Source organism: Jaculus jaculus, chromosome 10, assembly GCF_020740685.1.
Source record: "Jaculus jaculus isolate mJacJac1 chromosome 10, mJacJac1.mat.Y.cur, whole genome shotgun sequence".
Taxonomy (NCBI): Eukaryota; Metazoa; Chordata; class Mammalia; order Rodentia; family Dipodidae; genus Jaculus; species Jaculus jaculus.
Window position 1 is genome coordinate 96,339,859 of NC_059111.1, and position 27,125 is coordinate 96,366,983.

General features: G+C 50.3%; 3 protein-coding genes across 7 annotated transcripts in view; 1 reads left to right on the forward strand and 2 right to left on the reverse strand.

The window, feature by feature from the left end:
* Positions 1-229: 229 nt before the first annotated feature.
* On the forward strand, positions 230-14,530 carry Tmem140 (transmembrane protein 140). 3 transcript variants are annotated; one of them, XM_045160338.1, is made up of 3 exons: positions 230-505; positions 4,616-4,770; positions 13,245-14,530. In XM_045160338.1, the coding sequence occupies exon 3, from the start codon at positions 13,263-13,265 to the stop codon at positions 13,815-13,817; it is 555 nt and encodes a 184-aa protein (XP_045016273.1). In that variant the 5' UTR covers positions 230-505; positions 4,616-4,770; positions 13,245-13,262; the 3' UTR covers positions 13,818-14,530. The 3 variants fall into 3 exon arrangements, with proteins under 3 accessions (XP_045016273.1, XP_045016272.1, XP_045016271.1); XM_045160337.1 differs by lacking the exon at positions 4,616-4,770; XM_045160336.1 differs by lacking the exons at positions 230-505; positions 4,616-4,770 and adding an exon at positions 6,902-6,961.
* On the reverse strand, positions 14,430-20,256 carry Cyren (cell cycle regulator of NHEJ). 2 transcript variants are annotated; one of them, XM_045160339.1, is made up of 4 exons: positions 19,906-20,256; positions 18,593-18,864; positions 17,213-17,288; positions 14,430-15,886 (listed from the first exon to the last, which is right to left on the reverse strand). In XM_045160339.1, the coding sequence occupies exons 2-4, from the start codon at positions 18,727-18,729 to the stop codon at positions 15,620-15,622; spliced, it is 480 nt and encodes a 159-aa protein (XP_045016274.1). In that variant the 5' UTR covers positions 18,730-18,864; positions 19,906-20,256; the 3' UTR covers positions 14,430-15,619. The 2 variants fall into 2 exon arrangements, with proteins under 2 accessions (XP_045016274.1, XP_045016275.1); XM_045160340.1 differs by lacking the exon at positions 19,906-20,256 and having other exon boundaries at positions 18,492-18,626.
* Positions 20,257-21,523: 1,267 nt separating this feature from the next.
* The window catches only part of Wdr91 (WD repeat domain 91), a 29,295-nt gene continuing 23,693 nt past the window's right edge, over positions 21,524-27,125 (reverse strand). For both annotated transcript variants that reach the window (XM_004661191.2, XM_045160352.1), the window contains exons 13-15: positions 26,600-26,712; positions 24,568-24,765; positions 21,524-23,511 (exon numbers count right to left, since the gene is read on the reverse strand). In XM_004661191.2, coding sequence (XP_004661248.2) covers positions 23,347-23,511; positions 24,568-24,765; positions 26,600-26,712 — 476 coding nt within the window. In that variant the 3' untranslated portion in view covers positions 21,524-23,346. The remainder of the gene's footprint in view (positions 23,512-24,567; positions 24,766-26,599; positions 26,713-27,125) is intronic.

A 27,125-nucleotide genomic window follows, 5' to 3' on the forward strand; every position in this document is an offset into this window, starting at 1 on the left:
GTCACTGTCTGTGCGGGCTGGGAGTTTGGGCCAGGTGACCTACGGTCCCACCAGAGAAAGATTCTGCTGGCAGTGATCTGGGAGTGCAGTCACTGGGCGCCTGGCATCTACCTTGCTTTCTGGCGTGGCTGTGTGACGCAAGACCTGGCTCTCCACCCCACAGGGCTTGTGGGCTCCAGTGTGGTCAGTGTGGTCCCGTGAGCAACCCCAAGCTGTTTATATGCCTTATTTCTGAAAAGTCACGAGCTACAGACCAGTTAAGAAAGCGAAAGTGAAATCAGCTGACAGTGACATCAGTCAGCACAAATGTAGCAAAGTTCAGAGTTGTTTATTTAAAACACCCTGGGAAGGCGAGCAGGGCATCGGCTCAGGGCCGCCTCTCTCCTCTGCCCCGGTTTCTGGAGCCTGACGTTAGAAAACCAGCCAGAAGGAGAATCAACTTTCCGAACCCGATTTCCTGGCCATCTCTGCATGCGTGTTCCCGTGGGCTCTGCCCCTTCTTTCTGTAAGTACCTCCCCTGGCAAGCACCAAGCCGCCGTCCCAGATGCCCACCACCTCCCTGAGATGGCCGTGCTTTATTCTCAGTATTTCCATCCTAGCAACATGCAAAGGGGAAAAGATTATTGCTAGGTGGCCCTTGTTGCCTACCTCCCCTTCTTTCCCAGTGATGATTTCAGTCTGTCCGTCCCTTCTGGTCGGCATCACCCTGTGTGTGTCTAACCTCAAAAGGTGAAGGGGGATGAGGCAGGTGTCATGGGTTAGAAATGCATGGGCTAACTCCGCGGAACGGGATCTTGCCTGGTCGGTAGGAAGGAGTGTGTCTGTAGCCCTGTAATACACTATGTACCAGACATGGGGAGCCAAACAAAAGTGGGCCATCAGCAGCAGCTAAAACTGTCCCTCAGAAATAGTTACAAACGCTGTGACACTACGCCCTGAAGATTATCGGAAAGATCTGTGTTCTTGACTAAGAGAAGGTAACAGAGGCTAAGAGATTTTCAGACCCAATCTTTTGTGTGTGTGTGTGTTTCAAGGTAAGGTCTCACTGTAGCCCAGGCTGACCTGGAGTTTACTCTGTAGTCTCAGGGTGGCCTCGAACTCATGGTGTTCCTCCTACCTCTGCCTCCCGAGTGCTGGGATTAAAGCTATGCGCCACCACACTGGGCTTTCAGACCCAATCTGCTTGAGCCCCAATGCAAATGTATAGTGGGGATGTAGGTCTTTAGGTACAGGTCTTAAGAATTCTTTCTGGTTTTGTTTTGTGTTGTTTTTCATGTGGGCTGGTTCACTGTTGATTCCCATTACACTTCTTAACCTGCAAAATCAAAGGGATTGCTACATAAAGGGGCAACATGCCCCTTCTTTTCTTCTTTCCTCCTGACAGTTAAAGTGTGTTTTCCATACCATCTTCCTATACCTCATCTCCTGGCTGAGATTGGTTTCATGTGACATTCTTCTTCCAATTTTTTTTTCTTTCAATTTAAACACATCCCCTTTTCTCAACTTTCCATTTGGGTCCCTGGTTATGATTGTTTAATAAATTTCACTTTTTCATTAAAAATAGCACATAATTCTGGAAATGTTTAATACAATAATGGCAGTACCAAGAAATACCACAGCTAACGTTACTTTAAAATGGCTTTTTCTCTCTTTCTCCCATACATCGTTCTATAGTTGGATTCACAATACCATGTGCTTCATGCTGCCCTTTCATGAAAGCTTGGTAGTGCCAGGCGTGGTGGCGCACACCTTTATTCCCAGCACTCGGGAGGCAGAGGTAGGAGGATCACCGGGAGTTCAAGGCCACCCTGAGACCACATAGTGAAATCTAGGTCAGCCTGGGCTAGAGCAAGACCCTACCTCAGAAAAAAAGACAGACAGAGAGAGAGAGAGATGGAAAGAAGGGAGGGAGGGAGGAAGAGCTGGGGAGTGCCATCATCTTGGTGTGTACTTTACTTCTCTTGCTGTGAATGAAGTTAAGTTGCTTTCCGCCTCTTCTTATCAATTGCTTTTTAAAGTACAGTTTTGATAGTAAAACACATAGGTTATGTTAGGTGACAGGTCTTGGAGGCATTAGAAAAGGTATAGATTGTTTTTCATGTGAGTTGAACATATTCTTTCTTTTGTAAATTACCTCTTCATATCACTTCATCCATTTTTTTTTTTTTGGAGTTTAATGTTTTTCTCAACTTTGCATGAACATTTTATACTTTTGGTATATTAATTATCTCATGTTTGTTGTAGCTATTGTCCATGCACATTGGCTTTTCATTTTACACTATTTTGCTGCATGGAAATCTCCATTTTTTTTTTAAATTTTTATTTATTTATTTGAGAGCGACAGAAACAGAGAGAAAGACAGATAGAGGGAGAGAGAGAGAATGGGCACGCCAGGGCTTCCAGCCTCTGCAAACGAACTCCAGACGCGTGCGCCCCCTTGTGCATCTGGCTAACGTGGGACCTGGGGAACCGAGCCTCGAACCGGGGTCCTTAGGCTTCACAGGCAAGCACTTAACCGCTAAGCCATCTCTCCAGCCCCGAAATCTCCATTTTTAATAGCTAATGCTGTGTAACTTTTCTTTGCAGTTTTGATTCAAAATGTTCATTTCTCATAAATCAAATGTTTAGTTTTTCTATATTGTTAAAAATCTATTCTTGAACCCATGTAAAATTTATTTGGGCATGTAGAGTAAGATAATGACCTAAAATAGTTTGAATTTTTGGTTTTGCTTTTTCAGCTAGCTAATCAATTGCTTTAGCACTCATTAATGAGAAACTCTTTCAGGCCTCAAACCAAACATCTGTACTGTATTCAAGCCTCCTCTGTCCAAAATAGAACCCTCACACCTTCCTACGAGTTTCTCTCCCTCAATTCACCCAAAAGGTGTAATTCTAACAGACTTAACAGAGGGGACAACTTGTGTGCCAGTGTGTTCAATTCTCCAAGGCCCCCTGGGTCAGGAAATAGACAAAATACATCATTAACAGAGACACAAAATGAAATCATGGGTGGTAAAGGAGGGATGAACCTCTTCATGTTTGCAAGAGAGAATGCCCGAGCAGAAAATATACCACTAGTTCCTTGGGACAATGGCTGGTCCTGGGACCCCCTGCAGACACCTCGAATCCCAGCCTCCTGTAGACCAGGCGGAGAGGCCAGCACAAACCAAAGGAAACTCCTGCCCAACAGTCAGTGCTAAGATTGTTTTTCTAGCACTAAATTTCTTTTTTTATATAATTTATTTACTTATGAGAAAGAGAGAAAGGAAAAAAAAAAAACAAAAACGGGCACACCAGAGCCTCCAGCCAGTGCAAACAAACTCCAGATGCACGAGCCACCTCATGCATCTGGCTTTACGTGGGTGCTGGGGAATCAAATTCAGTCCTTAGGCTTTACAGGCAAGCAAGCACCTTAACCACTGAACCATCTCTCCAGCCCAGCACTAAATTTCTTAGTGCTTTTTTTTTTTTTTTCCCTGGCTGGGTTATCTGCTAGCAAAAATCATCAAGCAAATAGAAAGTTAGCATTAATGGAACCATTTAAACTGCTTCCTCCGCGGCTTATGGGACATGCCGGTGCCTGAACTCACATTTTCCTGTCACAATCTCCTGTAGCCTGCTGGTCAAGCTGTTTTAATTTACACAGCAGAAGGTGTGTGCAGACGTCTCAGCACTCCGTAGACTCTGGGTGATGGGGATGGCCACCCACAGAGAAAGAACGCTATCATGCTCGAGTCACTACCACCAAGTGATCGCCTCCCAGCAGGGCCCACATGGCCCAGTTTTGAAAACTTACAATGTGGACTCATGCTTCTGCCAAAGGAAATACGACACATTTCCCTTTACTCTTCCCTTTTTTGTTTCTGTGAGGGCCACGCCCAAACCATGAACACTCTAATCTTAAACATGGTCTGCCAGAAAAGACTTTAGCCCGGGCTGGCAGCCATTCACCCTGGCTCTGCACCCGGCCAGATACTATTGTCCTGGATGCATTCTGCTGGCATGATCTTCCTGGAGTCTGTCTCCCTGGGCGTGCGGACGATCTTCCACACACCCACCCGCATTCCCGCGTCACTGCAGCCTCCGTTCCCTCTTCTCTCTCACCATCACTGCCTCATCCCCGTGACCAGAGCAGAGACGTGCGCTTGGCATGTGCCAGGAAGAGGTCTGCTAGTGAGAGCGCTCACTCAACTTCAGCTTCACAAAGCCTCCCCGTGCAGAACGCGGCAGTCACGCAGGGCAGAGACGTGTGGAGGTGGCATTGATGGTCTGGCACCACACGGCTGGTGGACAGTCAAAGACTCAAAGCCAGGTCATTGGGACCGTGCTTGTCACCACCGTACAGCTTCTCTCTCACTGGGGTGACAAGACCCCAGAGTCACCGTCTGCAAACATACAAGAGGACACCCTGGACTCCAACACTGTGGATCCTTCTAGAAGTCCGCTGAGGCCAGCGGTGGCCCAGGGTTTTACTTTTTTGAACTTCGTTTTTTCCGTCTGTAATGAGAATCACTGAGGCATTACTTACTGGGTAATATTTTAGGTGTAGTGTGTAAATTACTTTAACTTCCATAACGTCTACAAAATCATGATCATGCTATACCCATCTTACAGATTAGAAAACTAGGGATGTGCCGTCTCTAAGGCTTTGTGGCTGGGAAATGGAAAAGGAGCTTGATTTGAGCCCAGCAGACAAAGCTGAGGCAGGCCCACTGCACAGAACCATTATCTTCACACTCCAACACAGCAAATGAGAAGCATGGCCACAGGTGGGTATCATGTTTCAATGAGGAGGTGCTGTAGGCTGAGGCTGGAATCAAGCTCTGGTACTTGGAGCAATTAAAATGGAGCCATCAGCCTCGGCCTCAGGGTAGGCAAGTTCCTCACACTTACTAGGCTTGTTTTGCGCTCGGAAAATGGAGATGAAAAATGGGGAAATCTACCTCTGGTGGTGGTTTTGAGAAAGTGCCAGCTAATAGCTGTGACCTGTGACAAGTTAGCACAGGGCGTGGCCTCTGGTGGTCACTGTGAGAAAGTTCCTTGAGAATGTCTGCGAAGGGTCAGCTGGGGCCTGACACAGGGTCTGAGCTCAAGAGATGCTGAAATCTGTTTTCAATACTTTTTTTTTTTTTAATTTTGGTTTATCGAGGTAGGGTCTCACTCTAGCCCAGGCTGACCTGGAATTCACTATGTAGTCTCAGGGTGGCCTCAAGCTCATAGCGATCCTCCTACCTCTGCCTCCCAAGTACAGGGATTAAAGGTGTGTGCCACCACACCCGGCTCCTGTGTTTTCAATTATTTATCACCTCTCAGCATCCCGGATTCCTTCTCAGACCCTCCTACTGGCTGAAGACGTCTCAAAGCAAGATCTCCAAGCTGCCTCCCTATGACGTTCTTAAATCATTCATGGAAAGAAAGGCCAGGAGGCGTCTTTGGAACTGATGGGACTTGCCTGCTTCTTCTTTTAAGCAACAAAAGGGAAGCTGTGAGTTCCTGGGCAGGCCTCAGTGACGTGACAGTCACTGTTGTGGGCAGTGCTGGGCAGGACAGGCGCCTGCTGCCATGCCTCAGCCATCACCATGGTCTCAAGTGGTCCCACAGTGTTCAGCCCTTGAAGTTGCAGGCTTGGCTGGTGTGTCTGAGGAGAGAGATGAACCTTGTATAGAACTTACATTTAGGAGCTGGGAAGAACCTTTTTATATATATTCTTATTTATTTGAGAGAGACAGAGAATGGGCACACCAGGGCCTCCAGCCACTACAAATGAACTCCAGATGCATGCGCCACTCTGTGCATCTGGCTAACGTGGGTACTGGAGAACTGAATCTGGGTTCTCAGGCTTTGCAGGCAAGCGCCTTAACTGCTAAACCATCACTCCAGCCCAAGAACTTTTTTTTTTAATTACTTATTTATTTGAGAACAACAGAGAGAGAGAGAAAGAGGCAGATGGAGAGAGAATGGGTGCTCCAGGGCCTCCCGCCACTGCAAACAAACTCCAGACGCATGCGCCCCCTTGTGCATCTGGCTAATGTGGTTTCCTGAGGAATCAAGCCTCGAGCCAGGGTCCTTAGGCTTCACAGGCAAACGCCTAACCACTAAGCCATTTCTCCAGCCCTCCAGCCCAAGAACTTTTTATAAAAGAAAGAGAGAAGGAGAGCCAGGACAGAGAAGCAGGTGAAGAAAATAAAGAGGGAAGCACTTACAAGAAGCTAAGTGTGCCTTGGGTGGCAGCGAGGGTTGGGTGTAAAACAGGAAAGATGGATTTGTGGATGAATGGATAGTAAGATAGATGATAGGTGATAACAGACACGTCCTGTCCCTCACGGAGTTACATTCTGTTGGGGTGTGGGAGAGTAAATGAAGTTCCACAGTGGTAAGTGTTATGGAAGGATGGGGAGTCCTAGGAATGGAGCATTATGGATGATGCTACAGTTTTCAGTGTCCACAGTGCTAACTAGGGGACTCCTCCCTAAAGAGACATTTAAGCGGAGCCCTGAAGGAGGTGAGCACAGGAGACCCATGGCCAGCAGAAGAATCTTCCTGATAAGAGGAATGGAAGTAAAAGAAAAGTTCTGAGTTTACCTGAGGTTTGTGAGCAATACCAGAGAAGCTGCTGTGGTGGGAATCGAGGGTGTGAAGAGCAAGAGTCCCAGAAGTCCGAGAGGTAGGGATGTGTAATGACACATGGAGCAGGAAGAAGGTCAAAGGACTTTTAATGTCGCCCAAGAAAAGAGAGCTCCGAGGTAGCAACGGCCCTTCTCCCTTCTTGGTAGCCAACTCCAGAGTCCATGGACACCTGCCAGCAGAAGACTTGACATCCATTCAAATGCTCCGGCGTCTGGTTGGCGGCGTCCTAAAGAGGGAACGCTTGAGGCGACATTCTCTAACTGCATTCCGTTCCTCTCGGGTACACCTTGAGGGCTTATGAAACGTGGAGAAGGGCATGGAATTTCACGGGTGGTGAATGACTGATCTAAAAGACAACATGGGAGTGTTCTGTGAGGACAGGCTTAGCAGAGAAGGCAAAGTCCATGAGAAAGTTCAGAGTGGAGTTAGTCAGGTGGCGAGCTCCAGTAAGCACTGAAAAGCTAAATAAGCCTGACTGTCTATAGTCTGGTGTGATGCATGAGACACAGGTAAGGATGGTGGAAAGAACAGAATGGGGGAGGGTATTTGTTTTTGTAGAAGACAAAAGTGAAGGGAGTTTTATGAGACATCTCCAATACTGAGAAATACTGTTATTTTCACTTGTCCTTCCTCAGTGGCCAAGGGCCTTCAGGACCAGATGTTGTTTTTATTTTTTATTTATTTTTTTATTAATTTTTTATTTGAGAGTGACAGACACAGAGAGAAAGACAGAGGGAAGCCGGGCGTGGTGGCGCACGCCTTTAATCCCAGCACTCGGGAGGCAGAGGTAGGAGGATCGCCGAGAGTTCGAGGCCACCCTGAGACTACATAGTGAATTCCAGGTCAGCCTGAGCCAGAGTAAGACCCTACCTCGAAAAACCAAAAAAAAAAAAAAAAAAAGAAAGACAGAGGGAGAGAGAGAGAATGGGCGCGCCAGGGCTTCCAGCCTCTGCAAACGAACTCCAGACGCGTGCGCCCCCTCGTGCATCTGGCTAACGTGGGACCTGGGGAACCGAGCCTCGAACCGGGGTCCTTAGGCTTCACAGGCAAGCGCTTAACCGCTAAGCCATCTCTCCAACCCTGTTGTTTTTATTTTTATTCATTTATTTGAGTGAGAGAGAGAAGGAGAGAATGAGCACTTGGCCCCTGCAAACAAACTCCAGACACATGCACCACTTTGTGCATCTGGCTTTACATGGGTAATGGGGAGTCAAACCTGAGCTGTCAGACTTTGCAAAGAAGTACCTTTAACTGCTGAGCCATCTCTCAAAGCCCCCCAACATTACATTTTAAGCCATTTTTTTGAGGTAGGGTCTTGCTCTAACCCAGACTGACCTGGAATTCACTATGTAGTCTCAGGACAGCCTGGAACTCACAGTGATCCTCCTACCTCTGCTTCCCAAGTGCTGTAATTAAAGGCGTGCGCCACCATGCCCAGCTTCGAAATTACATTTTTAAAAAGCAAAAGATGGACTGAGAAGGCTTGCCAGTTACGAGTGCTTGCTGTGCAAACACGAAGGCCTAGGAAGGCCTCAGACCATGAAGAAAGTTTGATTCCTCAGCACCAATGTAAACAGCTAGGCATGGCCACACACGTCTGTAACCCCAACCCTGGCTAATGGAGGGGGAGGTATTCTGAGACTAGGGAATCATTGCTTGCTGACAACAACAACCAAAAAGCAAATCAGCAGCTCTGGGTTGACTGAGAGATTCTGTCTCAAGGAAACACATGGTCAAGCAAAACGAAGAGGACACCCGATATTCTCCTCTGGCCTCCACATGCATGTACACAGGGCGCACGCCTCTGCGTGCACACGTCACATACTATATATACCCTATACACACACATGCACACACACAAAAAAAGGCAAAAGAACCCATGGCACAGAAGAAGAAATATAGATGGTCTGCACACACTGGAAATGCTGCGTTTCGCCCTCTCTGAAATAATACAGTGACGATTAAATGACTCAAGAATATGCAGCAAAGGCTGCAGTCCTACAGACCCAGCTTCTCAGGAGGCTGAGGGAAGACAGTCCCCAGAGCTCAGGAGCACAATGCCAGCTTGAGCAATCATAAGACCTGGAGAAAAAGAGAGACTATCAGCTGCTAACAGGATTAAACTGATGCAGAAACATTCACTCCAGTATCACTATACAATTAAGAAATAAGTGTGTAGGGCTGGAGGGATGGCTTAGCCGTTAAGGCATTTGCTTGCGAAGCCAAAAGACCCAGGTTCGGTTCCCCAGGACCCACATTGGCCAGAGGCACAAGGGGGCGCACGCACCTGAAGTTCGTTTGCCATGGCTGGAGGCCCTGGCGTGCCCATTCTCTCTCTCTTTTTCTCTCTCTCCCTCTTTCTCTGTCAAATAAATAAATAAAAATGAAAAATTTTTTAAATTTTTTTAAATTTATTTATTTGAGAGTGACAGACACAGAGAGAAAGACAGATAGAGGGAGAGAGAGAGAATGGGCGCGCCAGGGCTTCCAGCCTCTGCAAACGAACTCCAGACGCGTGCGCCCCCTTGTGCATCTGGCTAACGTGGGACCTGGGGAACCGAGCCTCGAACCGGGGTCCTTAGGCTTCACAGGCAAGCGCTTAACCGCTAAGCCATCTCTCCAGCCCTGAAATATTTTTTTAAAAAGAAATAAGCTTGTAAAGCATAACGTAGAGATATATAAACTATAATATAGCCCGTGAAACCCTTAAAAACAACTTCTAGGACAAGAGAAAGCACTTGAGCTATCCTTGTGCTCACCGTGGAATGCAAGCATCCACGGATGCCTCCTGGCTGTGCCATAGCCAGATCTTACAGGCTGTTTTTAGTCTTCCTCTGCATTTTCATATGTTTTCAGTTTTCTGCAATTAGCACGTACTGCCTTATCACAAACAGGAAAAGGCTCATTTAAAAATGGCCATGGTGACTCAGCAGGCTCCTCCTTTGCCCTCTGAAGGAAGCACAGGCTTACCATTGCAAGGAATTAAAAGGCTCATTGTGGTGAGAACGTGATTACCAGGGCTGTTCAGAAACAAAAAGCACAGAGTAGGCTGCTGGGCCAGCTAGGAGAGTGTCATGGGGTTTCCAGCCAAACATCAGATACTATCTATGGGGCACTATTAGGAAAAGGAGCAAAGACCACTCACCAACCTCTCTATGCCAAGTTCTTTTTTTAATTTTAGAGACAGAGAGAGAGAGAGATTGGGCCCTCCAGAGCCTCAACCACTGCAATCGAACTCCAGATGCTTGCACCACCTAGTAGGCATGTGCAACCTTGTGCTTACCTCACCTTTGTGCATCTGGCTTACATGGGATCTGGAGAGTTGAACATGGGTCCTTAGGCTTGGCAGGCAAGCACCTTAACCGCTAAGCCATTGTGTTAAGCGCTTGCCTGTGAGGCCTAAAGACCCCAGTTCGAGCCTCGATTCCCCAGGACCCACGTTAGCCAGATGTACAAGGGGGCACATGTGTCTGGAGCTTGTTTGCAGTGGCTGGAAGCCCTGGCGCGCCCATTCTCTCTCTCTCTCTCTCTCTCTCTCTCTCTCTCTCTCTCTCTGCCTCCTTCTCTCTGTCTGTCACTCTCAAACAAATAAATAAAAATAAACAAAGAAGTCATATGAACATCCCAACTCTGCTGGGAACACGTGACACAAACACGGCCCCTCACTCGGAAGTTCTGCTGTCTCAGCATGGACATAACACACGCATGTAAAAAACTCAAGGATAACACGGGACATTTCACTTATTCATTAAAAAAAAAATTCTTACTACCATCTGTCATTCTCGCGATATAACAGACAGCAAAACAGAGGGTGCTTGTTCCTCAGAGACATTACATTCTTGTGGAGCTTACACTCCAGTTTCTGGCTGACCCAAGGGTGGGCTGAAGAAGTCATGAAGGAAGGCTCCTGGTCTACAGGAGGATTTAGAGGTAGGAGTAGCCAAGGGTGAGCTGATGGGAGTAGATACAGCCTAAGCAGAAGCAAGGAGGACATAAGGGACCCAGCAGAGTTCAAGGTCAAAGACACATCAGGTGGCAGAGAGGCTGAAACAGCAGACACAGGAGCTCGGGCTGAGCTCTGCATGTGAGAAGCCAGGACGGTCCTCTCCTCACGCGCCGGGCCCTGAGCTCCATGGGCTGGGGTCTTACTCTGTTCCGCTCTGCACGGAAAACCTCCCAAACGTCAGGCACCGTGGACATTGGAGGTCAGCCTGGACTACAGAGCGAGACCCTGCCTTCAAAGGTCAGTGGAGAGAAAATGAGGAAGTCAAACACAAAGGCTTCTGGGCTGGAGGGATGGCTTAGCGGTTAATGCACTTGTCTGCAAAGCCAAAGGACCCAGGTTCGATTCCCCAGGACCCATGTGCCAGATGCACAAGGGGGGCGCATGCATCTAGAGTTCGTTTGCAGTGGCTGGAGGCCCCGGTGTCATTCTCTAACTCTCCCTCTCTCTCTGTCTCCAATAAATAGATTAAATAAATAAAAGCAAAGGCTTTGGGTCTCTGGCAGGAGCTGCAGGGAGCTGGTTGATGCAGCTCTCCTCAGGAGACACAGTCATTTTCTAACCCAACTCCTGCTTCAATAGCAAGATGCTTGATCGTGGTTTTGTTTTGCTTTTTGAGGGTCTCACCCTAGGCCAGGCTGACGTGGAATTCACTATGTAGTCTCAGGGTCAGGATGGCCTTGAACTGGCAGCAATCCTCCTTCTACCTCCCCAGTCCTGGGATTAGAGACATGCACGACCACACCCAGCTAATGTTTTGTTTGTTTGTTTTTTTGTCTTGTTTTTTTAACCTAAGCACACAGGATTCAAACAGGAAAGAGAGAGCATTTAAACAAAGCCCCACGTCCTCTCAGCTCCCATTTAGTAAACTCCTGGGCAGGGCAAGCCAGGCAAGATGGATTTCCTATACACTGCTATATAAACAGCCCTCACCTCAAAAATCCATCCCACAACCTAAAATACCTAACCTTGCTAGAAACAGATGTAGCATTTTTATACAACTTGTTCAATATGCAAAGCCATTCACCTCTGCTGGGAATTTCCCCATACCATGACTAGACAGGGCACAGCTTTCCGTCATCCCCATTTAGCGGCAGTGATGGACGTCTGGACAGAAACACCTGTCCATCTTGATAAATCTGTGGCAAGCACATTGCTTCATGAATCTCCAATATATTTAAGCAGCATATTTGGTTTCTTAGGCCTCTAGAGTTACCTTTTTTTCTTTAATATTTGCTTATTTGCAAGCAGAGAGAGAGACGAGACAGGCACAATGGGCACACTGGAGCCTCCAGCAGCTGCAAACAAGCTCCAGAAGCATGTGCCACTTGGCGCATCTGGCTGTACACAGGTACTGGGGAATTGAACCCAGGTTGATGGGTTTTGTAGGCAGGCACCTTAACCACTGAGCCATCCCTCCAACCCCCTCCAGAGTTTTTAATGCAAAACAAGCAGCTTTACCTCAAAAAGGAGAGTTTATTCTGGAGCCAGATATGAGTGGAACACAGATTCAAATTTACCCCAAACGCCATGCTCAAATGAGGTAACAATTTCATGAAGTTTTTATAGTTACAGGATAAAACAAGGTCATAAACCAAGGCACATTTCAAGTATACTGGTGGAAACGTCAGGTATTTTGGTTCCAGCACAGCAGGGAAATCTCTGTATAGGCTCCAATGTCAGCTGATGACATGCTAAGTAAGACTTTGGTTTGGTGGAAGCTGGTGGTCGCTTAGTACATTCCAGAAAGGTTTCACCTGATCACCTGATAACCACAAGGATGTTAGGTCAGACACAGAGGTGGGCCGCAAATGGCTATTAAAGAGCTAAAGATAGCCCGAGATAATTTGGCTCTGATTCTGCAACATTCCATCTCTCCACCATCTACAATTCTGTCAGCCAGCCAAGGCAGCCAGTCTTGAAGGATGTGTGAAATGGCACAACTGTTCAAGGAGACTTTAGTAAGCGTCTGGGAAGGGCAGCAACCAAGACTTCCACCCACTGAGATGATCCTTGCTGAGCTCCGCTGCAGGGGAAGCCAGGACCACTCAGTGCTACCAGGGGCTGAGTGGAGACAGGGGTGTCAGACTTGCCTGGAGCCTCACCTCTCACCACGCTGCCAACAGCCAGCCCCTGGTGGGCCACACACGTCAGTCAAGTCCGCGCTCCGGGTGCACACGGGTGTGTTTTCAGCGCGCTGCAGCTCGTTTGAACGTGAGCCCAGGCTGAGGATCTGTTCGGGGATGCATTATCACCCTGCTCTGGGAGATTCTTAGACAAGATCCGGCCTGTGGTGAAATCACATCACAGCGTTCATTGCTTTTAAAATGTCTGCTTTCTTCCCTGACATCAGTCTCTATTCCTAGAAATTCAGAAAGTGTCTTTCTTTTGGTTTTGATTTTTCAAGGTAGGGTCTCACTCTGGTCCAGGCTGACCTGGAATTAACTCTGTAGTCTCAGGGTGGCCTTGAACACATGGCGGTCCACCTACCTCTGCCTCCCGAGTGCTGGGATTAAAGGCGTGCGCCACCACGCCCAGCATCAGAAAGTATCTTTTTAAGAGGACAGGAGCAGGGAGAAAGGACTGGACACTCACTGGTGTGACTTCCCCTAGGTGCAAAGGACAGGAGAGATGGCGCTCCCCAGGCTGTGGCGGCTTGGCCACCTGCCCTTTGTGGGCATCATGCTCCTTGTGGTGCTGGCTCTCTGCCTGATGGTCTACGCTCTCCTCTGCAAGGCTGGCAACATCATTGACCTGCCCAACCTGAGGATCGGCTTTTACAACTTGTGCGTGTGGAATGAGGACCTGGGCTCCCTACAATGTCACCAGCCCCGTGAGCTGGAGGCCCTGGGGGTGTCTCAGGTCGGCCTGGCCCTGGCCAGGCTTGGCGTGTACGGGGCACTGGTCTTCACCCTCTTTGTGCCTTTGACTCTCCTCCTCGCCCAGTGCAACGGTGACGAGGGGGAGTGGCAGCTGGCAGTGGTCTTCCTGGCGATGTCCTCCATGCTACTGGCCGGCGGCCTGGGCCTCTTCCTCTCCTGCATGTGGAAGTGGGTCAGGCTCTCCCTCTTGGGACCTGGCTTTCTAGCTCTGGGCCTGGCCCAGGCCTCACTAATCCTCTTGCTGATGGCCACAGTTATGTTCCCGCCAAGGGACAAGGCCAAGGGCAAGCTTGAGAGCTGCTAGTCTTAGCGAAAGGTTTATGTGATTGCAAGGGTTCGGTTCCAGCCATAGTGACAGAAGGTGCCAGACAACCAGTGAGAGCACGCCTTCTCTGCTGTCTTGTTCCATAGCCAATGCTGGTCTCAGGCTCCAGCGGAAGGAACCACCCGCTGAGTAGTAGGGGCTACGGGGTCCAGCAGACCGAGGCAGCGTGGGTGGCTGGGCAGATGGAGCTGCAGCTCCTTAGTGTGGATCATCCGTCCTTCACAATTCTGGAGGACTTGGAAATCCTGCAGCTCATTCTCACGTGAATTCCTGCTTTAATTAACCAAGATAGGCAATTCCTACTGTAGCCTCAGGAGGGTGGGAGCTAAGGATTCTTGTCACATGCCAGATGTCCAGGCTGAGTCACCAAAGTGCCAAACTGGACTATTTAAAAACAGCGAGCACCTTACTTTTAGTGTATCTCAGGCCTCTACGATGGTGAACCTCTCACCAGGACTCCATTTCCAAAAGGCCTGGAATGACCTCTGAGGGATGCAGCAAAGAAACACAGGGCACAAAGAGAAAACTTGCTGGTTTTGAAGGGTCCCTGAAAAGGCCCCATGGATGGACCTGAAGCCAGGCAAAGCAGGAACCAGCTGTCAAATCTTTACTTTTGTGACACAGGACATGCAAAGCCTTGAAGAAGTTGACCAGAACTGAATGGACACACACACACACACACACACACACACACACACACACACACACACACACAGCATCCCCTCACTTTTCTACCCAGACCTGGAAAAAAACAAGAGCATCGGGACATTTTGTGCATTTTTCAGTGTGTGCATTATTGGAAAACTTCATTTTGCTTGTCAAAAGCCATATTAAATACAGAGACAGAAACATGGCCTCTGGCACGATCTTTTGTCCTTCCCATCTCCTGACCCACTTTCCACTTACAGCTGCTCAATGACCAAGACAGAGGTAGGCCCAGGTGGAAAAAAGGCGGGGCCTGGAAAAGGAACCTGCATGGCTCGCCAGCCTGAGCACAAGAGCCTCCCTCTTCTAGATGGGCAGCTGCCAGACTTGGCACCTAGAAGCGGGAGCCTGCTGCTGAATGGAGTCTGTTCGGCACACTCTTCCTCGAGGGCAGGATCCAACAGCCTACACTCCAGGAATTCCAGTGCTAGCAGAAAATACTTTTCTTTTTGTTGTTTGGTTTTTCAAGGTAGGTTCTTGCTGTAGTCCAGGCTGACCTGGAATTCACTACGGAGTCTCAGGCTGGCCTTGAACTCAGCAATTCTCCTACCTCGGCCTCCAGAGTGCTGGGATTAAAGGTGTGCGCCACCACGTCCAGCCAAGACAGAGACGTATGTGCCACTTTATTCATCAGGCTTTACGCAGGGACTAGGGAAGCAAACTTGGGTCATTAGGCTTTGCAGGTGAGCGCCTTAACCACTGGGCAATCTCTCCAGCCTCTGGCAGCCATACTTTTTTTTTATTTTTTAATCATCAATCAAGTTGTCTCTGTGTCTCCAGTAAGCTAGACCCATGACCTCATTTTCTCTGGAACCTGGTAGTTGAAGAAAACACACGACTGGGTTTCTAGGCCTTCTGGGCCAGGGTGACCAAGACGCAAAATGAGACTCTAATGAGGGGGGCACCTCTACCTCCTGCATGGCTTCTGCTTACTCAGCACCCAGAGCTGGGAGCACTCTGGGGGTTCCAACCTAAGGCGAATCTAGCAGGCCTCTGAGAGGCGCCGGGCTGGCAACACTCGGGGGGCAGCCTACACCACTCTCAGGAGAAAGCCCAGTCAGTAGCCAGCTCATCCTTTAGCTGAAAAAGATCTCCCTGACGTATTTTAATAGGTCTTCCTCCTCCTCCTCCTTCTCCTCTTCGGGGTTCATGTTGCAGGTAGAGTTGGAAGCTCCCGGCCCCTGGGAAGGGCTGAGGCCTAAAGCAGTTGTGTTTTTCCCACCATCCTCTTCCTCACTGCTGCTCCCAGGGGAACTGGTGCGAGGGGACCCTGCGCAGGATGAGGAGCGCGGCGGCTTATCAGTGTGGCCTGGCTGTTTCCAGGGCTCTTCCTGTTTGTGGCCCTGCAGAGCAGAAGAAACAGCAGGCTGAACACAAATGGCTTCTTTTGCATCACTGACACGGGCATACCCAGAAGCAGCCTCAATGCCACAGGAGGCACTGTTCCCACCTTGTGGGCAGCCCATCCTCTCTTCACCCCGCTGCTCCCCAGGCCACCTCCTCGGGCTTCTCAAGAAATCAGGACCACCGAGGGGGGGGGGGGGGGCAAGAGAATGAGGGAAAGCTGAGTGGAGAGAAAAAGCATGGCTGGAAAGGCAGGAATGCAAGGGGCCCAAGACACGCAACCTGCTGTGAGCCCAAGCTCTCACACTGATTGACTACAGAACTAAGAAGAAGCTCCAGAGTCTCAATTTCTGGAGGATAGCAGTATCCAAAGTTTCTATAGCAATGGGCTGCTGAGCACTGGTGAGACGGCACACTGCTTAAAAACACCAGGGGCCAGGCGTGGTGGCGCACGCCTTTCATCCCAGCACTCAGGAGGCAGAGGTAGGAGGATCACTGTGAGTTCGAGGACACCCTGAGACTACATAGTGAATTTGGGTCAGCCTGGGCTACAGTGGTCAGCCTGGGCTACAGTGAGACTCTACCTCAAAAAAATAAAATAAAAATAAACCACTTGGAAAACTATGAAGTTCTCTGAGCTGTAAGGCACAGCCACTATCATAGGATACCTAGGTAGCCAGGACACTTCTGCGGTACTCTGCTGAGGGAAGGAGCACTGGGTTCCTCACACCCAACTACCATCCCTTCTGAGAACACAAGCATGTAAACACTTCATGTCCCCTCCCCATGCCCAGTAGAGTTACTCCCAGACGGGGAGCCTGCTCTCCTTCCTACCAATACCCTCCCCCCACAAGCTAGCATCAAAGGTCCACCCCATGTGCCGCAAAGCCCACACAGGGAGTAGCCGGAGGGTGTGTGGATTAGAAGAGCAAGCAAGGGGCTGGAGAGATGGCTTAGAGGTTAAGGCACTTGCCTGCAAAGCCAAAGGACTCATATTCAAATCTCCAGGTCCCCCGTAAGCCAGACGCATGGTGACACACGTGCGCAATGTCACGCATGCACACAAGGGGGCGTGCGTGTCTGGAGTTCATTTGCAGCGGCTGAAGACCCTGGCATGCCCATTCCCCCCACACACACCTTCTCTCTCTCTCAAATAAAAATAATTGTGAGCAAGAAGCAGCGAGGAGTGGGCAAACACAGCAGGATCCTAAGACAGCTTCAGGGTGCCTCTCTTCTCATGAACAAAGGCCTGGGCTACTTTTTCTGCCCATGAAGAATTTCTGATCAGAGGAGTTAGAAGATAGAAGACACATGGCTGACCTTACCTCAATCAGGATCCCCAGAGCCACATCTACCATCTCGGCTTCGTTCATGCAGTACACAGTCTTCACTGCAGGGACTCTGATACAGAGACAAAGCCACAGTTGAGAATGGAGGAAAACGAGGCTGCATGACCCTCCCTTCCCAAAGAAGGGAGCACAAAGGACCAGGTGTGTCCTGTCTGGGAGACTGGCATGGATGCCCCCTCCCACATAGTGCACCTAACATTCAGATAACTCATGCCCACAGCTTCTGATTGCTGGCTAATCTGTTCACAGAAAAAGGAGGCACCACTCAGGAGGCCAGGTGCCAGGGTCCACTGGTCTTTCCCACTTAATGTTAGAATTTACGTCACAAATGGAGAGACCAGCATTTCGGGTAACTGGCTCCCGAGAACATGGCTTGGGCGCAGAGTCCATTGTCTTGTGCCAGCAGGTGAGCGCCAGATGGTGAGAGCACACCATTGGCGGCCTGCCTGAGGGCCGGGAGAGAATATGCCTAGGAACTCAAGGCTGTTGGAGGTAAAAGAATAAAACTTTAAAATGACTGTTAGAAATCCGGGCATGGTGGCGCACGCCTTTAATCCCAACACTCCAGAGGCAGAGGTAGGTAGGATCACTGAGCTTGAGGCCACTCTGAGACTGCACAGTGAATCCAGGTCAGCCTGAGCTAGAGTAAGACCCTTCCTTGAAAAACCAAAAAAAAAAAAGACCATTAGAGGGCTGGTGGAGAGATGGCTTAGCAGTTAAGATGCTTGCCTGCAAACCCTAAGGACCCATGTTCGACTCTGCAGATCTCACTCACAAAGGTGAGGCAAGTGCAAGGTTGCACGTGCCCAGTAGGTGGCTCAAGTGTCAGGAGCTCGACTGCAGTGGCTAAGGCCCTGGCAGCCAATCCTCTCTCTCTCTAAAAAAAAAAAAAAAAAAAAAAAATATATATATATATATATATATATATATATATATATATATATATTATACACACACACACACACACATATATGTATGTGTATATATATATACATGTATATATATATATATATATATACACACATATATGTATGTATGTATGTATATAAACTGTTAGAGCTGGGCATGGTGGCGCACACCTTTAATCCCAGCACTCCAGGAGGCAGAGGTAGGAGGATCACCGTGAGTTTGAGGCCACCCTGAGAATAGTGAATTCCAGGTCAGCCTGGGTTAGAACAAGACCTTACCATGAAAAACCAAAATAAATAAGTAAACAACTACAAAAATAAAAATGACTGTTAGAGATGACACCCACCTCATTGTCTGGCCCACTCTGAATGGGTGGGTCAGCTACTGAGAAGCCCCTTCTCCCCGCGTGATCTTCCCCACGAGTGACCTGTCCAGAGGCCATCCCACCTTGCTGCTGCCACCACGGGTGCCGTCATTCTCCTCTTCTTGGACATCGCCCCTGGCACCACCCTCTTCTCGGCCACCGGGGCTGTCATCCATGAAGGGAGGACCCTCTTTTTGTTCTCAGATTTTAAAGTTTCCATCTCTCCAGTGTCCCAGAGGAGTCAGGACCCAAGTTCAGTGACTTGACTTCTCCATTTCAAGACAGTAAATCCCACTCATCACACCAAGAATTAATAGAGGCTTATTTGTCCCAAATGGGAGCTGATCTTTAATGCCTACAAGGATAGAAGCAAGTCAGTGGATTCCAACGAACTAGAACCTCCCAGTCACCAGCCAGAGAGTAACGGTTAGAGTTGGGGTGGTCCAGAAGTGACCCAGAGTGAGCAGGGCCCCAAACACTCAAGACATTGCAGTGTCGCTGGACCTGGCAGGCAGATGAGCAGGGATAAAGAGCCCCAAAACCTGCCCCACTGCTCAATGCCTCAGCCAGGGAGCCCCGCCCAGCCAAAAGTGGAGAGAGGGGAGGGGAGGGGAGGGGAGGCCCTCTAATACCCCCACTTTCCTCAGCACTCCAAACCATCACCCCGATCTCTTATTTCTCACTCCAGACTCCTCACCTCTACAGTGACTAGGTTACAAAAATTCATGAGCCCACGCTGATGACGTTTTTGGGCCAATGCTCCCACCCCGACCCTCACGCTTGAACCTGAACATACTTCTGATTGGTCAGATTTTAACACACAGGGGTCCTGAGGCTAGCTATGCTGGGCTTCCTCTGATTTTCAGAACCCAGAATCTCCACCCATCCCACCCCCATAGGATCTTGGCCTTCTTTTTCTGTCCCCTCAGGTGATTTTGGCCCGCCCCCCTCAGTCCTGAAGTCTTAATCTCCATCCAGAAATGGGCTGAAGGGCTGAAAAGATGGCTCAGTAGTTAAAGTGACCAGGTGGGCCTAACCGGCCATCAGTAATCCCAAGGCTCAGGGGACGGGAGGCAGGTGGTGTCTGGGGCAAGCTGGCTATGAGGAAACGCTGGGATCCTATCAAGGAAGGGCAGGCGTGCGCGCTCAAACACACACACACACGTGCACACCACGCAGGCGGCAGTGTGGGGGGAGAGGAGTGAGACGGACAGACACTAGCTGGTCACCATCCTAAGCTATCCAGCCACAGGACAGATCTTTGACAATGTTGCTTCATTTCTATGCAAGTTGGGACACTGGTGATAGAAACACCATTACTAAATGGTGTTTATTAAAGGGCCATTGAGTGCCACCTTCTATATATAAAGAAATTCAGTAACTCGAAGGTGCTTACCATCAGTTCCATTTTACAAACGAGGGGTTGAGAATTAACTTGCACAAGATCACAAAAAAAAAAGAAGTTGGAAATCAGCCACTCTGGATGGCAGCAGGTCCTGCAGGCCGTCTGCAAGCCCCGGCGGCGCCTGCCCGCCCCGGGTTTCGAGCAGCCGCACGCTCCAGCAGGGACCCTGGAGCTCAGGGCTTGCCCGGGGTCAGGCCCGGTTGGGTTTTTGGAAAAGCCTCACCCAGCGGAGACCCAGGCAGGAGCGAGATGCACTCAGGCCCGTCCAGACGGTAGCAAGCGGCGGCGCGGTCTCGGCTCGCGGTCTCGCCCCTTCCGGGTTGCGGAGCTGGGCGGGCGAGCGGACCGGGACGGCTGGGCAGCTCCACTTCCGGCGCCCGCCCGCCCGCGCGCTCCCGGCCCCGGCGCGCTCCCGGCCCCGGCGCGCTCCCGGCACCAGCGCGCGCTCCCGGCACCAGCGCGCGGGCGGGCGCCAGGGCCCCGCGACGCCCCCTGCTGGCAGCGCGCCAAGGTTTTTTTAAATTTTATTAATTTTTCCTCCACTGCTCAAGCCACAATTGGTTTTTGGGAAGTTCAAGTGTCCGTTCCCAAACCCGGGAGTCAGAAATCAGGGGAACGGAAAAACAGTTGTGAGTTTTGGACACTTCTTCAGGAGCCAAGTGCAACGCTCTCGGCGGGGGGCGGGGCGGGAAGGGGCGGAGGCGGGAGATGACGGAGCGCGGATGAGGTGCCAGGCTGTGCAGGGAGAGAAAGCAAATCCTCCGTGAATCCTAAACTAATGTATAGCTAATACTTAATATTCTAGTTGGCGGCCGGGGTGGCTCCACCTAGCAGCCCAGGTGTCCCATTGTGGAGTTGCCATCAATTAAAATCACACTCATGGGGCTTGAGAGGGAGCTCAGCAGTTAAAGCCTGCAAAGCCTAATGACCCAGGTTCAATTCCCCAGTGCCCATGTAAAGCCAGCTGCACAGTGGAGCATGCATCTGGAGTTCATTTAGTGGCTAGAGGCCCTGGCGCACCAACTCATATTGTCTCTCCCTCTCTGCTTGCAAATCTTAAAATATTTTTTTTAGAAAATCACACTCATTCTGAGGTAAAGGGGTACCTGTCCCCAAGATAAGAAATAAAGACAATCACTGAAATGAGACAGCAGGTTACTGTGCAATGCTAATGGTGCGGGGTTTGGGGCCCTCTCGGGATTATGGTGGGTTCCCTTCCCCTGCGGTGCCTTTGGTTTGGAAAGGCTCTTGACTCTAATCCTTGGCAAGTAGCCTGGGTGGGCAGGTGTCAGTTCTCAAGGATCAAAGCAGTGGCTTCGAATACCCATACCCAATAGCCAGCCACCGAGGTCAGCGTCACTGCAGTTGAACCTCTCATGGAGGGCAGACCTGGCAATACCATGACAGGACAAATCTGAGTGAAAAAGAACAGAAAACTCTTGCTTTCAGAACACCCTGCACGTTTCTCTTCCTAAAGCCTCTGAAAAATGAGGTCTTAGAGCAGAAATCTGGGTCCACCTGCATTCAAAGACAGTGGGAAGAGACCCCAGCAGAGGTGAGGGACTGAGCTGTGAGCGCTTATGTGGAGTTAACATCTGAGGCATTGGAGTTCTTTTTAAATAAACATTTCAAGTTGTATGCTTTATTATAGAGTGAGGTAACAGTGTCCATCAACATCTATTCAGTCCACAACGCATTTATGCTGTATTTCCAGACATCATGCTCAACTCCTGGGCACTGGAATGCCACACCAAGGGGGATGGATTTGTTGCTGAGCTTGGGGTGACGGCCAGGTGAGGGAAAAAGGGAAATGCACCTGTCAAGCTCTCCACACAGGGTGCCAGGCAAGGCCCTCAAGGCCCTGCAGGTGTGCAAGCTCTGGGCCTGAGGCCCGGCTGGATTGAACAGTGATCTTCCAGGCCGCCCTCATCCAAGACAGTGGGGGCGGGGAGCCTTGCTTAAATTCTCAGGTGGATGCCTAGAGCAGGCTTGGAAGGAGAGTTTAGGTTTCAACATACTTTATTTGAGGATGAATGTTCTTCCTGAAGGGGTGGGGTGGGGAAGAACACCCAGTTTGAGAGTGTTCTCCTTGATTCCTTGTGCCTCTGTGATCCTTAAAGCCACTTCCGCAAACTGGGGGAACAACACTGACAGGAGGAAGTGGCTCATAATACAGAAACTGAGATGACCAGTCACGCGAAAACAAACGCTCAACTCAAATGAAACCCAGAACCACTCTGGAAATGTGCAGCAGAATTGGTGAGGGGGACAAGGCTGGATCAGTCCCGGAGGGAAAATAGCAGGAATTCTTGATTCTCTTCATGTCAGTAGTGGAAATGGGCAAAAACAGGCAACTCCTTACTTATTACTGTCTGGTGTTTCTTCATAATCATCCCACCCACCTCCTCCACTTCCCTCAGCCCAGCAGAAGAAATCACAGACCTTAGTACTTTCCTGCTTTTCCCCAAACTGGGCAACTACAAGTTATTCCTACTCCAGCCCCACAGCTGGCCTGCGACCCAAATTACTGGGACTGAAACTACTCTGCGCAGTCTCTGTTCAGGTTCGCCCCTGCCTCGTGTCATGATCCTACGTGAGCCTGGCCTGTGGTGGAATGCAGGAACGACCAAAGGGTGGCTGCTGGTCCCTCCCCTCAGTGGAAGACATGCGTCTCCAAGGTCTCCCCAGGCACAGGGTTAAGGGCAGGCCTGGGGCATGGGCACGGGCGCAGCTGGTCCAGGCTCAGATGGCTTGCTGAACTTGTTTCCAGTCACCAGCAGAGGGCGCAGGTGGCTGGCACTGCCTGCCAAGACCAGGAACCACCTAGTGGAGAGGGGCACTCAGAGGCAGAGACCTGAGGCCCTGTGCTTGCCTGGAAAAGTTCTGTAACCAAAGTCTTCAAATCTCAGGGCCATCAGAGAATGCTCTGACCTTGGCTTGATAGCCGAAGAGGGTGCTGTGTCCCACAAATCACCTCTGACAAAGCCAGCGTTCCACCCCGTGGCTGGGGAGGTGAAGAGAGAGAGCTGAGGTTGGAGAACCAAGGCGGGGAGCCCACATCTGACCTTCCCCAGGCAAAATGACATACACATCCTAAAAGAGGCTGCAAGGGCATTCTTTAAAAAGAATAAAAAAGTTGAAAAGAAGAAAATAAATATACAAAATACTGTCAATCCTCCTGAGCCAGCACACCGGCTGCCACTGTACTCTCCTTACTGAGCTTGCAGCCCACAGTCCCTGGGAGGCACACGCCACCTCCCGACAAGGCTCCTGCTCGTCTCGGCAGCTGGACAGGCCGAGCCCCTGCGCCCGTCTTTCCCTGAAGAGCTGCTGCAATGACGGCCGGGCGCTGAAAGTGGGCGCACTGCTCACTCATCTGGTCTCTCGCCACAACCGAGACGATACTCCTGCAGCGCCACTCGGGCAGGACTGTCAGAGTTTATGAGCCAGAAGAGTGGTCAACTTGATCTTGCCATCCATGGAGGCAGTGAGGCAGGTTCCACAGTCCATAGCAGTGCTCCAGTCCACAGTGACCACGGGCGCCCGGTGGCCACCCAGGCTCAAGCAGTTCTCCAGAACCTTCTCATCGCCACACAGCTGCATGAGGACAGGAGTGGCGAGAAAGCATTCGTGATACCGCTCACAAACATCACTACATCCACCTTGAGCCTGGGGCGGGGGGCATCCAACTAGAGGATTTGAGCAGGCCCACACATCACATCCACCTTGCAGGAAAGCCTTAGACTACAAAACACCTTCACAGTGCTGACTGCGGTCAACCCACTTCACATGAATCAAGTCACTGTCTGAGATGCTAACTCAAAAGATGGCGTTTCCTGGGCTGCCTTCACCTTGCTGTGGCCAGTGCCTCCTTCACCACCCGGCTGTTCTCTTAAAGATCCCTGGATTGTGTATCAGCTTATTTATTTAAGGATCACTTCCTGGGGTGTAGAAAGAAGCTACAGGAGGGCAGGGCCTCAGCTCTCCTGCATTGTGGCCTGGCCAGAGCCTGGCACAGGAAGGCTGTGATCAATATGTGGAGAGGCTGTCCTCAAGCTCCCCAGCACCGCTGCCCAGCAACCGCATGCACGTGTGAAGGGTCAGATACAGCTCATGGTGGGGTGAAGGACTCTACATGTGAGGCGCTGGGGAAGAGAGGCAACATGAAGTACTACCAACATGCACGGTATTGAAGAAGCAGGAAGTGTCCAGGCATCATGGAGACAGGGCTCACAAAAGCCATCAATTAAATTACTTACAGAGTATAAAAACAGAATCTCAAGTTCAGTAGATTCCTGAAGTCATTGGAACTATTAATGACATTTAAAAATTACATAGGAAGCCAAGCGTGGTGCTGTATGCCTGTACACATCATGGTTTCGCTCTCACACATGGACTACAGTGTACCTGACCACCCATGAAATAACCTATCCCAGAGTGACTAGAGAGACTAGAGCAATCACCTAGCTCAGACCCCGAGGCATGCGACTCCAGCTGACAATCCTCAACCCCCTCCGACTGCTTAATGTCCTCTTCAATAGAAGCCTGACAAGCTTCTCCACAGCTCAGCGGGGTGGGAAGCAGGACCACCTCAGCTCAGCAAAACCACCCTCCAGGTAGGTAGGATCCCCACACACACTGCCCACCCTTTACCTTGTAGATAACACCTCCTGAGGCAGAGCACGTCAGCATGTAATTGCCCTCCGAGTCAAAAGCGAAGAGCCGACCCCTGGGGACTTGAACCTGCTTGTAGCCGCTGTACCCAGACAGGACAAAGGGGCCCGTGGCATCGGAGGGGAGGCTGTACTCAGACACCTTCTGGCCGCTCTTGTGGATGTTCCACTGGATGAACTGCGGGCACAAGAGTGCTGTCACCAGGCGCCCCAGGCAGACTGCAGCCCAAGGCTGGGAGGCAGCGGCTGGGCCGACCCCAGAGTACGGGAAGGCAGGGCAACCTGGCTCCCGGGCTACAGTTCTCCAGCTTCACAAAGACCTTTAAGTCTACGCAGAACGGGGACAAGGGGCCACAGCCACTCTGCAGCCCTAGCTCTTATCCGTACAACTTTTTCAGGGAAGAAAGTCTAGAAAACAGTCAGCAACCTCACAGTCCAGCCTTCTCTTTCCCTCTGGCCTGTGCTCGGGACAGCAAAGGGGGACAGCAACTGCCTCTACCTGGACTTCTCCTCTCAAGCAGGAGGAGCGAATAATTACCAGAACTGGAACCCAACCAGGTTCCCCTGACTCTGGAAAAAGGGACAGATTAAATCCACTTCTGCTTCTCGGAGGGACAGTCAGGTGTGTGCTGCATGGTGTCATCCTGAAGCGAGGTTCATGTGCTGTGACGTATATAATTCAACAGCCTGCATTATGGATGGGCTACTGGGCTTCACTAGGGCTCCTACCTGCATAACAGGAGGTCAAGGTTTAACTTAAAATCCCTTCGCAGGGCTGGAGAGATGGCTTAGTGGTTAAGCGCTTGCCTGTGAAGCCTAAGGACCCCGGTTCGAGGCTCGGTTCCCCAGGTCCCACGTTAGCCAGATGCACAAGGGGGCGCACGCGTCTGGAGTTCGTTTGCAGAGGCTGGAAGCCCTGGTGCGCCCATTCTCTCTCTCTCTCTGTATCTGTCTTTCTCTCTGTGTCTGTCGCTCTCAAATAAATAAATAAATAATTTTTTTTAAAAATCCCTTTGCAGAGTTTTCAAAGGAAGAATTAAATCAGGGCACAGTGGCAGACACCTAAAATCACATCTATAGGGGAGACTGAGGCAAAAGGATCTCTCAGCCCAGAAAGCTGAGGAGCTCCTGGACAACGTATTGAGACATGGTCTCAAAAACAAATAAGAGGCTGGAGAGATGGTTTAGCACTTAAGGCATTTGCCTGTGAAGCCTAAGGACCCAGATTCAAATCCCCCAGAACCCACATAAGCCAGATACACATGGGGACACATGAGTCTAGAGTTCATTTGTAGTGGCTAGAAGCCCTGGGGTGCCCATATTCATTCATTTCCTCTCTCTCTCTTTCTCTCTCATAAGCAAATAAATAAATGAAAAAAAATTTTTTAAAAAACCACTTAGACGGCTGAGGCAGGATGCCCCAAGTTTGAGGGTAGCTGGGGCTAGACCGTGAGTTCCAAGCCATCCTGGGGCTACAGAACAAGATCCTGTCTCAAAGAAAAGACGCTGTAGTTACTGTTTTCAGTGGAAAATATGGGCAATTAGTACAAAATCCCAAAAGTACAGGAAGGCATACATACCCCTGCCCACCCCAACTCTCTTTCAAAACTACTGCCATTCCCATGTCTGAACATACCCTTCCACAAAGGAAATCAACAAGGGGCACTTCCTTATACATTCTTGCAAGAGAGAAGATGTTCCTCTGTATTTCTTTGGGCTCTGCTCAGACCTGTTTCCCTCTAGGAGTTGACCCCAGCCTCTCAGTGCGCTCCACACACCCGAGTCGTGACGTGACCCTCCGTACATGAACCCACTGGGGAGTCGCTTCTACTACAACCAGGAAGGACATGGAGTTCCCGTCTACAAGGACGGCCAAGTCCCAGTGCACTCACTTGAACCTCGCATAGAGCCCATACAAAGGGCTGTTGTGTTCCTGTTTTACAGATGACAGAACAGACACAGAGAGAGGCTAGAAGCTCACGGCTCACACACTGAATCCTGCTGGCATCTACCTTGCCATCCTCGCCAATGCTGTACACGGCATTCTCGTCGCAGCTGAACTCCACCGAGTAGACCTCCCCGCAGTGGGCTCTCCAGCTCATGGCACACTCGTGCTGCTGCATATCTGAGGCCGCAAGATACCATCAGAAGTGGGGGATGCACCTCAGAAGGCATCCACACACAGTACCCCTCTGCCCTCCCACCACTCAGGAGACGGCTATGCTAGAGTCACTGTGCCCCCTTCAGAGCTTAAAGTGCTGGCTCCACCCACAAGGAAGCCTGCCTCTGAGCTGCAGAACAGGCTTCTCTCACTGGGGCAAAAGTGAGGCTCAGGGCGGGCGTGGTGGCGCACGCCTTTAATCGCAGCACTTGGGAAGCAGAGGTAGAAGATCGCTGTGAGTTCAAGGCCACCCTGAGATGACACAGTGAACTCCAGGTCAGCCTGGACCAGAGTGAGACCCCCACCTCGAAAAACCAAAAAAAGAAAAAGAGAGAGAGAGGTTCGGGGAGAGAGGAGGGAACTGGAGCTCATCTGGG

What these genes read in the sequence shown, in the direction of transcription:
- Cyren (XM_045160339.1), bottom strand. Translation starts at nt 18,729, where the DNA reads ATGGAAACTTTAAAATCTGAGAACAAAAAGAGGGTCCTCCCTTCATGG. An exon ending in CCCGTGGTGGCAGCAGCAAG is followed by an intron (nt 17,289 to 18,592) that starts GTGGGATGGCCT and finishes TCTCTGTATCAG; the next exon opens with AGTCCCTGCAGTGAAGACTG. An exon ending in CTCTGGGGATCCTGATTGAG is followed by an intron (nt 15,887 to 17,212) that starts GTAAGGTCAGCC and finishes TCTGCTCTGCAG; the next exon opens with GGCCACAAACAGGAAGAGCC.
- Tmem140 (XM_045160336.1), top strand. Translation starts at nt 6,926, where the DNA reads ATGAAACGTGGAGAAGGGCATGGAATTTCACGGGTG. An exon ending in GGCATGGAATTTCACGGGTG is followed by an intron (nt 6,962 to 13,244) that starts GTGAATGACTGA and finishes GACTTCCCCTAG; the next exon opens with GTGCAAAGGACAGGAGAGAT.